Source organism: Scyliorhinus torazame, chromosome 3 (genome assembly GCF_047496885.1).
Source record: "Scyliorhinus torazame isolate Kashiwa2021f chromosome 3, sScyTor2.1, whole genome shotgun sequence".
Classification (NCBI taxonomy): Eukaryota; Metazoa; Chordata; class Chondrichthyes; order Carcharhiniformes; family Scyliorhinidae; genus Scyliorhinus; species Scyliorhinus torazame.
Window position 1 is genome coordinate 1,198,896 of NC_092709.1, and position 13,266 is coordinate 1,212,161.

Sequence of the window (13,266 nt, forward strand, 5' to 3'; positions counted from 1 at the left end):
TCATGAGTGAAAATACCGGTTTAATAACTTGCTTGATGGGGACAGCAGCATTAGAATCGTCGCTGAGCATACAGTCTGAACGTTGTCCTGAAAGTTGTAATCTTCCACTAATTATGATGCAACCACAATATAGTGGCACAAACTGTGAATGTCTTCTCTCATTTTTGCCCAGGTGTTTCACGCGAGTGCTCAAACATTCAGATCTGTATCGGCTGCATCACATGACTACACTGCAGTGCTCCGTGTCAGAGCAACACAGGTAACTTGCTTATTGAACAGAATTTCATCTCATTCTTAACCACTACGAATTCCACTGAGTTTAAGGTGATGAAATGTTGTTTTGTATCTGTAGTATTCTGGTTTCACTTCTCTGAAAATGCTATTTTGCAGCAAAATAAACCTTTTTCGACTGTATAGTACTCATTCGTTAAATCAAAGGAATTATTTCTGCTTGCTCAGTATTAGAATTTGAGAAGGACAGAAAATGGCAGCCTGTCACGTGCAGACATGGTGGTGCCACGATACACTGTCGAACCCCCACTGCATGCACCGCCGGACCCCCGCCGCGTGCACCGCCGAAGCCCCCCGCCGCGTGCACCGCCGAAGCCCCCCGCCGCGTGCACCGCCGAAGCCCCCCGCCGCGTGCACCGCCGAAGCCCCCCCGCCGCGTGCACCGCCGAAGCCCCCCGCCGCGTGCACCGCCGAAGCCCCCCGCCGCGTGCACCGCCGAAGCCCCCCGCCGCGTGCACCGCCGAAGCCCCCCGCCGCGTGCACCGCCGAAGCCCCCCCGCCGCGTGCACCGCCGAAGCCCCCCGCCGCGTGCACCGCCGAAGCCCCCCCGCCGCGTGCACCGCCGAAGCCCCCCCGCCGCGTGCACCGCCGAAGCCCCCCGCCGCGTGCACCGCCGAAGCCCCCCGCCGCGTGCACCGCCGAAGCCCCCCGCCGAAGCCCCCCGCCGCAGCCCCCCGCCGAAGCCCCCCCGCCGCAGCCCCCCGCCGCGTGCACCGCCGAAGCCCCCCGCCGCGTGCACCGCCGAAGCCCCCCGCCGCGTGCACCGCCGAAGCCCCCCGCCGCGTGCACCGCCGAAGCCCCCCGCCGCGTGCACCGCCGAAGCCCCCCGCCGCGTGCACCGCCGAAGCCCCCCGCCGCGTGCACCGCCGAAGCCCCCCCGCCGCGTGCACCGCCGAAGCCCCCCGCCGCGTGCACCGCCGAAGCCCCCCGCCGCGTGCACCGCCGAAGCCCCCCCGCCGCGTGCACCGCCGAAGCCCCCCCGCCGCGTGCACCGCCGAAGCCCCCCCGCCGCGTGCACCGCCGAAGCCCCCCGCCGCGTGCACCGCCGAAGCCCCCCGCCGCGTGCACCGCCGAAGCCCCCCGCCGCGTGCACCGCCGAAGCCCCCCGCCGCGTGCACCGCCGAAGCCCCCCCCGCCGCGTGCACCGCCGAAGCCCCCCGCCGCGTGCACCGCCGAAGCCCCCCGCCGCGTGCACCGCCGAAGCCCCCCGCCGCGTGCCCCACCTTAGGCCCATAGGACCAGCACCAATACCTGAGCTGCCAACTTAATCCCACTTGCCAGTACTTGGCCAATAGCCTTGAATGTTATGCATAGAAACCTACATAGAAAATAGAAGCAGGAGTAGGCCATTCGTCCTTTGAGCCTGCCAAATGCTCATCCAGGTACTTTTTAAAGGATGTGAGGCAACCCGCCTCTACCACCCTCCCAGGCAGTGCGTTCCAGACCCTCACCACCCTCTGGGTAAAATAGTTTTCCTCAAATCCACCTTAAATCTCCTGCCCCCTCACCTTGAACTTGTGCCCCCTCCTAACTGACCCTTCAACTAAGGGTACAGCTGCTCCCTATCCACCCTGTCCATGACCTTCATAATCTTGTACACCTCAATCAGGTCACCCCTCAGTCTTCTGTGCTTCGTAATACATGGTGAGGGCAAACAGACCAGTGGAGACAAGTGGTGATGAAACAGGTTGGCACTGGATTAGGACACCATCCAAATTCCTGATGTATAATGGAGGGGAATTTGCAAATGATGAGTTTTGGGACATTTGTGAAAAATGTGAATATTATAATTAATACTGCGGCTGAGAGCCTGCATGGTTTATGTGAGAGGAATCATTCAAGAATTGATGAAATGTTGCACAAAATACTAGCAGAACAACCAGATTGCAAGTTGCAAACAGCTCTGGCATGAGCCATGCAAAGAATTCTTTGCAAATGGCTGGGGTACAGCCTGTACCAGTTGGTGTATGGACCTAATCCGATGTTAGTATCAGAGCTGTCGGCTGCTCCCACTGCATTGAAGGAACTACCATTAGCTCTTTTTTTCTGTCCATGTGAATGTCTTGCATGCAGGCAGGCAAACTTTCATTAAAGCTCAGGTTTCGGAGAAAATTCGATGAGCCTTTTGGCACCACATGAGGCCACTGGGAATACAGTTTAATCAAGGGGAACGGGTGTGTTACAAAAGAGAAGGGTGGAAGAATGGAAAGGGCCCGGTAAAGTTATAGGTAGTGATGGAAGTGATTGTACTATATGCGTTCCTCCCGACTAATTGGCGCAGATTCTAAACAGGACACAAACGTGTATTTTGGGCGGTTATGAGGAGCCGATTATGGCAGATAGAGGGATGACTGAATATGGACAAAGTAACCACTAAAGCATTGGATAAGGCTGTTCATCCAGACGGGCAACTACTTAAAGTAGGAACAAGAGTAACATGTATGCCAGTAGGAACCAATATGTGGAGAGATGCCACCATTATAGGGAGAGCAGGAAAAGCTACTGGAAAATGCAAACATTGGCTGAATGTACAGGATGAAGGACAGGAGGTGAGACCCCTGAATTGACAAAATGAGGTGAAAATATGGAAGACCGGGGTGGGATTCTCCAGCCTCCAACGGCGAAATCACGTTCGCCGATCGGCCGGAGAATCCACATTGGTGACTAAATCGGGGTCGGAACCATTTTTGCGATGCTCTGCTCCCTCCAAAACATGGTACTCAGGACGTTACCTGAGGCCCCCAATGGGCCGAGTTCCCGATGGCGTCGGTTGCATGTGGTATTTTTTTCCAGGAACAAGGCATGGTGACTGCGGATTAGGTCCAGCGCCGCCACAGTCGGGGGGCAGCCGATCCGCTGGCAGAGGGGGCTTTGGCGGGGACTAGGGGCATGAATGGGGGGTGGTCCGGGGATGGTAATTCTGGCCAAAGGGGAGCACTGTTGGGCAGGCAGGGTCCGTGTGTGGCCGGCACCATGTTGCATGCGCGGCTGGTGCAGGCTGCCACCATGCTCCTGCGCGGCCATGGACCCGGCAATTCTCCAGCCGTATCGGGTAGCACGGTGGCGCAGTGGTTAGCTCTGCTGCCTCATGGCGCCGAGGCCCCAGGTTCGATCCCGGCTCTGCGTCACTGTCCATGTGGAGTTTACACATTCTCCCCGTGTTTGCGCGAGTTTCGCCCCCACAACCCAAAGATGTGCAGGGTCGGTGGATTGGTCACGCTAAATTGCCCCTTAATTGGAAAAAATGAATTGGGTACTCTAAATTTATATTTTAAAAAAAATCTCCAGCCGTATCCGCAGCTAGAGCTGGGGGTTTAATGCTGCGTGCCTGCTAGCCCCACGCCAGATGCAGGATCGGTGGCCGTTTTGTGCCGGCGTCAGCACTTAATCTCAAAATCGGAGAATCCAGCCCCAGAAGTGCAGCATCAGTTCTGAAAGTAGACCAGAAAGTGGTCATGTCCTGAGCAAAAGAGATTTGTATGCGAGAGAGCTCTTGTATAAGACCATAAGACATAGGAGCGGAAGTAAAGCCATTCGGCCCATCGAGTCCACTCCACCATTCAATCATGGCTGATTTCAACTCCATTTACCCACTCTCTCTCCATAGCCCTTAATTCCTCGAGAAATCAAGAATTTATCAACTTCTGTCTTAAAGACACTCAACGTCCCGGCCTCCACCGCCCTCTGTGGCAATGAATTCCACAGACCCACCACTCTCTGGCTGAAGAAATTTCTCCTCATCTCTGTTCTAAAGTGACTCCCTTTTATTCTAAGGCTGTGCCCCCGGGTCCTAGTCTCCCCTGCTAATGGAAACAACTTCCCTACATCCACCCTATCTAAACCATTCATTATCTTGTAAGTTTCTATTAGATCTCCCCTCAACCTCCTAAACTCCAATGAATATAATCCCAGGATCCTCAGACGTTCATCGTATGTTAGGCCTACCATCCCTGGGATCATCCGTGTGAATCTCCGCTGGACCCGCTCCAGTGCCAGTATGTCCTTCCTGAGGTGTGGGGCCCAAAATTGCTCACAGTATTCTAAATGGGGCCTAACTAATGCTTTATAAAGCTTCAGAAGTACATCCCTGCTTTTATATTCCAAGCCTCTTGAGATAAATGACAACATTGCATTTGCTTTCTTAATTACGGACTCAACCTGCAAGTTTACCTTTAGAGAATCCTGGACTAGGACTCCAAGTCCCTTTGCACTTCAGCATTATGAAATTTGTCACCGTTTAGAAAATGGTCCACGCCTCTATTCTTTTTTCCAAAGTGTAAGATCTCGCACTTGCCCACGTTGAATTTCATCAGCCATTTCTTGGACCACTCTCCTAAACTGTCTAAATCTTTCTGCAGCCTCCCCACCTCCTCCATACTACCTGCCCCTCCACCTACCTTTGTATCATCGGCAAGCTTCGCCAGAATGCCCCCAGTCCCATCATCTAGATCGTTAATATATAAAGAGAACAGCTGTGGCCCCAACACTGAAGTGTTTCTGTTTTTCTGCTTCTTTTCATTGGTATATTTATTTATTTTTTCTTTGTTTTTTTTGTTGAAATTGTAGTTGTTGAAGTTAACCGAAGGTTTAAGACATGGCAGGAGATCTCAGACCCGTGTCATGCTCCTCGTGTGCGATGTGGGAGCTCAGGGACACGTCCACTGTCTCTGGCTCCTTCACGTGCGAGAAGTGTGTCCAGTTGAAGCTCCTGTTAGACCGCTTGACGGCTCTGGAGCTGCGGATGGATTCACTTTGGAGCATCCGCGATGCTGAGGACGTCATGGATAGCACATTTAGCGAGTTGGTCACACCGCAGGTGAAAGGTACTGAGGGAGATAGAAAATGGGTGACCTTAAGCAGGGTAAATTCCTCTTCCTCATGCGCCAGGCTTAGCCTGATTCAATTTAAGGTGCTACATAGAGCACACATAACGGGAGCAAGATTGAGCAGGTTCTTTGGAGTGGAGGACAAATGTGGGAGGTGTGGCGGGAGCCCGGCAAACCACGCACATATGTTTTGGGCATGCCCGGCACTGGAAGGGTATTGGAAGGGAGTGACGGGAGTGATTTCGTGGGTGGTGAAGGCCCGGGTCAAACCAGGCTGGGGGTTAGCTCTATTTGGAGTTGCGGAAGAGCCGGGAGTGCAGGAGGCGAAAGAGGCCGACGTTGTGGCCTTTGCGTCCCTAGTAGCCCGGCGCAGGATCCTACTCATGTAGAAGGAGGCGAAACCCCCCGGACTGGAGGCCTGGGTAAATGATATGGCGGGGTTCATTAAACTGGAGCAGATAAAGTTTGCCCTGAGAGGATCGGCTCAAGGGTTCACCAGGCGGTGGCAGCCATTTCTCGACTACCTAGGGGAACGTTAGAGGGAAGACAGATGACCAGCAGCAGCAACCCAGGGGGAGGGGGGGGGGGGGGGGGGAGGGGGGGTTTCGTTTAGGTCAAAGATAAAGGGGTTTTGTTACTTGTGTATTGTTTAAAATTTCTGTATTGTTATTGTTGCGTTTGCTTTGTAAGAGGGGGAAAATTGTTGTTTGGGAAAAAATTTTCAATAAAACATTTATAAAAAAGAAAAGAAAATGGGTGACCAAAAGACAGAGCAAGAGTAGGAAGGCAGTGCAGGTGTCCTCTGCGGCCATCTCCCTGCAAAACAGATATACCGCTTTGGATACTGTTGAGGGAGATGGCTCACCAGGGGAAGGCAGCAGCAGCCAGGTTCATGGCACCATGGCTGGCTCTGCTACGCAGCTGGGCAGGAAGAAGAATGGCAGGGCTATAGTGATAGGGGACTCAATTGTAAGGGGAATAGACAGGCGGTTCTGCGGACGCAATCGAGACCCCAGGATGGTATGTTGCCTCCCTGGTGCAAGGGTCAAGGATGTCTCGGAGCGGCTGCAGGACATTCTGGGGTGGTGGGGGGGGGGGGGGGGGGGGGGGGGGACGGTGAACAGCCAGTTGTCGTGGTGCACATAGGCACCAACGATATAGGTAAAAAAACGGGCCGAGGTCCTACAAGCTGAATTTAGGGAGCTAGGAGTTAAACTAAAAAGTAGGACCTCAAAGGAGTAATCTCAGGATTGCTACCAGTGCCACGAGCTAGTCAAGAGTAGGAATGTCAGGATAGAGAGGATGAATGCGTGGCTCGAGAGATGGTGCAAGAGGGAGGGATTCAAATTCCTGGGACATTGGAACCGGTTCTGGGGAGGTGGGACAGTACAAAACGGACGGTCTGCACCTGGGCAGGACTGGAACTGATGTCCTAAGGGGGGGTGGTTTGCTAGAGCTGTAGGGGAGAGTTTAAACTAATGTGGCAGGGGGATGGGAACCGATGCAGGAAGTTGGAAGGTAGTAAAACAGGGACCGAAATAAAAGGCAGTAAGGGGGAAAGTGTAAGGCAGAGAAGCCATAGTCAAAAATCAAAAAGGGCGACAGTACAAGGTACAGTGACTGAGGGGAGCTCAGTGAATAGGACCAGGAATACTAAAAGAAATAAAACGGGAAGTGAAAACATTAATGGTAAGTGTCGCGGCAGGTTGTTACATGAAGATATGGGTTCAACGACAAGGAAAATTAGGAGAAAGGTTAAGAGGAAATATAACTTAGGAGAGGTTACTGATTGAGGTGTTAAGATTCAGAACAGAGGTAAAAAAGCCAACGTAAGTGTACTTCACCTGAATGCTCATAGTATTCGGAATAAGGTAAATGAGTTGATGGCGCAAATCATCGTGACTGACTATGATTTAGTGGCCATTACTGAAACATGGTTAAAGGATGGTCACGACTGGGAGTTAAATATCCGAGGGTATCAAACTTTTTGGAAGGACAGAGTGGATGGTAAGGGAGGTGGTGTAGCTATGTTATTTAAGGATGACATCCTTGGCAACAGTAAGGGATGACATCGGTGCTATGGAGGATAAGGTTGAATCCATTTGGGTGGAAATCAGGAATAGTAAGGCGAAAAAGTCACTGATAGGAGTAGTCTATAGGCCACCAAATAGTAACATTATGGTGGGGCAGGCAATAAACAAAGAATTAACAGATGCATGTAGAAATGGTACAGCAGTTATCATGGGGGATTTTAATCTACATGTTGATTGGTTTAACCAGGTCGGTCAAGGCAGCCTTGAGGAGGAGTTTATAGAATGTATCCGCGATAGTTTCCTAGAACAGTATGTAATGGAACCTACGAGGGAACAAGCGGTCCTAGATCTGGTCCTGTGTAATGAGACAGGATTGATTCAGGATCTCATAGTTAGGGATCCTCTCGGAAGGAGCGATCACAATATGGTAGAATTTAAAATACAGATGGAGGGTGAGAAGGTAAAATCAAGCACTAGTGTTTTGTGCTTAAACAAAGGAGATTACAATGGGATGAGAGAAGAACTAGCTAAGGTAGACTGGGAGCAAAGACTTTATAGTGAAACAGTTGAGGAACAGTGGAGAACCTTCAAGTGATTTTTCACAGTGCTCAGCAAAGGTTTATGCCAATAAAAAGGAAGGACGGTAAAAAGAGGGAAAATCGACCGTGGATATCTAAGGAAATAAGGGAGAGTATCAAATTGAAGGAAAAAACATACAAAGTAGCAAAGATCAGTGGGAGACTAGAGGACTGGGAAATATTTAGGGGGCAACAGGAAGCTACTAAAAAATCTATAAAGAAGAGTAAAATAGATTATGAGAGTAAACTTGCTCAGAATATAAAAACAGATAGTAAAAGTTTCTACAAATACATAAAACAAAAAAGAGTGGCGAAGGTAAATATTGGTCCTTTCGAGGATGAGAAGGGAGATGTAATAATGGGACATGAGGAAATGGCTGAGGAACTGAACAGGTTTTTTGGGTCGGTCTTCACAGTGGAAGACACAAATAACATGCCAGTGACTGATGGAAATGAGGCTATGACAGGTGAGGACCTTGAGAGGATTATTATCACCAAGGAGGTAGTGATGGGCAAGCTAATGGGGCTAAAGGTAGACAAGTCTCCTGGCCCTGATGGAATGCATCCCAGAGTGCTAAAAGAGATGGCTAGGGAAATTGCAAATGCACTAGTGATAATTTAACAAAATTCACTAGACTCTGGGGTGGTCCCGGCGAATTGGAAATTAGCAAACGTGACACCACTGTTTAAAAAAGGAGGTAGTCAGAAAGCGGGTAATTATAGGCCAGTGAGCTTAACTTTGGTAGTAGGGAAGATGCTGGAATCTATCATCAAGGAAGAAATAGCGAGGCACCTGGATGGAAATTGTCCCATTGGGCAGACGCAGCATGGGTTCATAAAGGGCAGGTCGTGCCTAACTAATTTAGTGGAATTTTGTGAGGACATTAACAGTGCGGTAGATAACGGGGAGCCAATGGATGTGGTATATCTGGATTTCCAGAAAGCCTTTGACAAGGTGCCACACAAAAGGTTGTTGCATAAGATAAAGATGCATGGCATTAAGGGGAAAGTAGTAGCATGGATAGAGGATTGGTTAATTAATAGAAAGCAAAGAGTGGGGATTAATGTGTGTTTCTCTGGTTGGCAATCAGTAGCTAGTGGTGTCCCTCAGGGATCAGTGTTGGGCCCACAACTGTTCACAATTTACATAGATGATTTGGAGTTGGGGAACAAGGGCATATGTGTCCAAGTTTGCAGACAACACTAAGATAAGTGGTAAAGCAAAAAGTGCAGAGGATACTGGAAGTCTGCAGAGGGATTTGGATAGGCTAAGTGAATGGGCTAGGGTCTGGCAGATGGAATACAGTGTTGACAAATGTGAGGTTATCCATTTTGGTAGGAATAACAGCAAAAGGGATTATTATTTAAATGATAAAATATTAAAACATGCTGCTGTGCAGAGAGACCTGGGTGTGCTAGTGCATGAGTCGCAAAATGTTGGTTTACAGGTGCAACAGGTGATTAAGAAGGCAAATGGAATTTTGTCCTTCATTGCTAGAGGGATGGAGTTTAAGACTAGGGAGGTTCTGCTGCAATTGTATAAGGTGTTAGTGAGGCCACACGTGGAGTATTGTGTTCAGTTTTGGTGTCCTTACTTGAGAAAGGACGTACTGGCACTGGAGGGTGTGCAGAGGGGATTCACAAGGTTAATCCCAGAGCTGAAGGGGTTGGATTACGAGGAGAGGTTGAGTAGACTGGGACTGTACTCGTTGGAATTTAGAAGGATGAGGGGGGATCTTATAGAAACATATAAGATTATGAAGGGAATAGATAGGATAGATGTGGGCAGGTTGTTTCCATTGGCGATGAAAGCAGAACTAGGGGGCATAGCCTCAAAATAAGGGGAAGTAGATTTAGGACTGAGTTTAGGAAGAACTTCTTCACCCAAAGGGTTGTGAATCTATGGAATTCCTTGCCCAGTGAAGCAGTAGAGGCTCCTTCATTAAATGTTTTTCAGATAAAGATAGTTTTTTGAAGAATAAAGGGATTAAGGGTTATGGTGTTCGGGCCGGAAAGTGGAGCTGAGTCCACAAAAGATCAGCCATGATCTCATTGAATGGTGGAGCAGGCTTGAGGGGCCAGATGGCCTACTCCTGCTCCTAGTTCTTATGTTCTTATGAACCCTGCGGGACACCACTCGTCACCGGTTGCCATTCCGAAAAAGAACCTTTTATCCCAACTCTCTGCCTTCTGCCTGACAGCCAATCGTCATTCCATGTTAGTACCTTTCCTCGAATACCATGGGCCCTTATTTTACTCAGCAGTCTCCCGTGAGGTACCTTACCAAAGGGCTTTTGGAAGTCAAGATAGATAACATCCATTGGCTCTCCTTGGTCTAACCTATTTGTTACCTCTTCAAAGAACTCTTAACAGGTTTGTCAGGCACGACCTCCCCTTACTAAATCCATGCTGGCTTGTCCTAATCCGACCCCGCACTTCCAAGAATTTCGAAATCTCATCCTTAACAATGGATTCTAGAATCTTGCCAACAACCGAGGTTAGGCTAATTGGCCTATAATTTTCCATCTTTTTCCTTGTTCCCTTCTTGAACAGGGGGGGTACAACAACGATTTTCCAATCCTCTGGGACTTTCCCAGACTCCAGTGACTTTCGAAAGATCATAACTAACGCCTCCACTATTTCTTCAGCTATCTCCTTTAGAACTCTAGGATGTATCCCATCTGGGCCCGGAGATTTATCAATTTTTAGACCTCTTAGTTTCTCTAGCACTTTCTCCTTTGTGATGGCTACCATATTCAACTCTGCCCCCTGACTCTCCTGAATTGTTGGGATATTACTCATGTCTTCTACTGTGAAGACTGACGCAAAGTACTTATTTAGTTCCTCAGCTATTTCTTTGTCTCCCATCACTAAATTACCAGAGTCATTTTGGAGCGGCCCAATGTCTACTTTTGCCTCCCGTTTGTTTTTAATGTATTTAAAGAAACTTTTACTATCATTCCTAATGTTACTGGCTAGTCTACCATCATAATTGATCCTCTCTTTCCTTATTTCTCTCTGTTATCCTCTGTTTGTTTTTGCAGCCTTCCCAATCTTCTGACTTCCCACTACTCTTTGCCACATTATAGGCTTTCTCTTTTGCTTAGATGCATTCCCTAACTTCCTTTGTCAGCCATGGCTGCCTAATCCCCCCTCTGATGACCTTTCTTTTCTTTGGGATGAACCTCTGTACTGTGTCCTCAATTACTCCCAGAAACTCATGCCATTGCTGTTCTACTGTCTTTCCCACTAGGCTCTGCTCCCAGTCGACTTTCGTCAGTTCCACCCTCATGCCCCTGTAGTTACCTTTATTTAACTGTAACACCTTTACATCTGTTTCTACCTTCTTTCTTTCAAATTGGAGATTGAATTCTACCATATTATGATCACTGCCTCCTAAGTGCTCCCTTACTTTAAGATCTTTAATCAAGTCTGGCTCATTACATAACACTAAGTCCAGAATGGCCTGTTCCCTTGTGGGCTCCATCACAAGCTGTTCCAAAAAGCCCTCCTGTAAACATTCAATGAATTCCCTTTCCTTGGGTCCACTGGCAGCATTATTTACCTAGTCCACCTGCATATTGAAGTCCCCCATGATCACTGTGACCGTGCCTTTCTGACATGCACTTTCTATTTCGTGGTGCATTTTGTGCCCCCGGTCCTGACCACTGTTAGGAGGCCTGTACATAACTCCTATTATGGTTTTTTTGCCTTTGTGGTTCCTCAACTCTACCCACACAGACTCCACATCATCTGACCCTATGTCGTTTAGTGCTATTGATTTAATTTCATTCCTAATTAACAAGGCAACCCCGCCCCCTCTGCCCACCTCTCTGTCTTTTCGATAGATTGTGAATCCCTGGATGTTTAAATGCCAGTCTTGAACCCCCTGCAACCACGTCTCTGTGATGCCTACCACATCATACCTGCCAGTCACAATCTGGGCCACAAGCTCATCTACCTTGTTCCGTACACTGCGCGCATTTAAATATAGCACCTTTAATTCTCTATTGACCGTCCCTTTTTGTTTTCTTAGTGTGGTGGACCTTGGTTTACTGTGCCTTTCCATACACTGTCATATTTTGTGGGTTGGGGACTATCGTAACCTCTCCTGAGTTCTGTCTTTTATTGCTTTTTTGTATTCCTAAGCAGCTACGCTTCCCACTGATTACTTCACCTCATGGCTCCCTGACTTTCCCTTCCCCCCCAATCTCTAGTTTAAAGTCCTATTGACCACCCTATTTACTCTTTTCGCCAGAACACCGGTCCCAGCTGGGTTCAGGTGGAGACCATCCCAACAGTATAGGACCCCCCATCCCAAAACTGATGCCAGTGTCCCATGAAAAGGAACCCCTCTTTCCCACACCACTCTTTCAGCCACGTGTTAACTTCCCTTATTCTTGCCTCCCTATGCCAATTTGCACGTGGCTCGGGCAGTAATCCGGAGATTATGACCCTTGAGGACCTGTTTTTTAATTTGAATCCTAGCTCTTTATAATCTCTAAACAGGTCCTCTTTTCTAGACTTGCCTATGTTGTTGGTACCGACATGGACCACAGCAACTGGATCCTCCCCCTCCCTCTCCAGTATCCTTTCAAGCCGGTCAGAGATGTCCCGCACCCTAGCACCGGGCAGGCAACATACCATGCGGGACTCTTTATCCTGCTCACAAAGGATACTATCTATCCCCCTGATAATAGAATCCCCTACAACTTGCCTATTTACTCCCTCCCCTTGAATGGCCTGCTGAACCATGGTGCCTTGGTCAGCTGACTCATCCTTCCTGCAGCCCTGTTTGCCATCCACACTGAGCAAGTGCCTCATACATGTTGGACAGGGTCAAGGGCTGAGGCTCCTGAGTTCCTGACTGCTGGTTCCCTTTACCTGCCTGACTTGCAGTCACACCCTGCTGTCCCTGGCCACTGGCAGGATTTAAACTACTTACTCTGACAGGTGTGACTGCCTCCTGAAACACAGTATCCAGGTAAGTCTCCTCCTCCCGGATGTGCCTCAGTGTTTGAAGCTCAGACTCCAGCTCATCAACTCTGAGCCGGAGCTCTTCGAGCAGCCAACACTTACTGCAGATGTGGTCGCTGCAGCTCGCAATGGGATCTGCCAGCTCCCAAATCAAGCAGCTCAAGCACATTACCTGACCAGCCATCACTAATTAATTAATTAGTTTAATTTAAGTTTACGAGTTTAGCTGGTTTTTTAAAATTTGGGGCAGATTTGCTATCAACCAATCAGATCACAGCTTCCCTCTGAAGTCACTTGGAAAAAAACTGGAAAACAGGAAGTTATACTCAGAGACTGCTCCTCCTCCTCCTAACAGCTCCCAAAATTAGGCCTGAAGAACGAGAGAGAACGAAACAGTCGGAGAAAAAACACCACCTCCCACTCTTCACCGAATTACCTCACTGCACCAAATTACCAAATTCTCACTCTGTAGTTGTAGTCCAGAAAGAAAGAAGTGGACGAGTGGAGGTCATAGTTTGACAACAACAAGGATCATAGAACAAGCTAGAAATGCAGTAGGAG

General features: G+C 49.1%; 1 protein-coding gene across 3 annotated transcripts in view; it reads left to right on the plus strand.

Moving 5' to 3' along the window:
* Nucleotides 1–13,266, plus strand: part of LOC140408242 (polycomb group RING finger protein 3) — a 942,343-nt gene that overhangs the window by 115,549 nt on the left and 813,528 nt on the right. For all 3 annotated transcript variants that reach the window (XM_072495182.1, XM_072495180.1, XM_072495183.1), the window contains exon 2: nucleotides 173–259. In XM_072495182.1, the coding sequence (XP_072351283.1) occupies nucleotides 173–259 (87 nt within the window). The remainder of the gene's footprint in view (nucleotides 1–172; nucleotides 260–13,266) is intronic.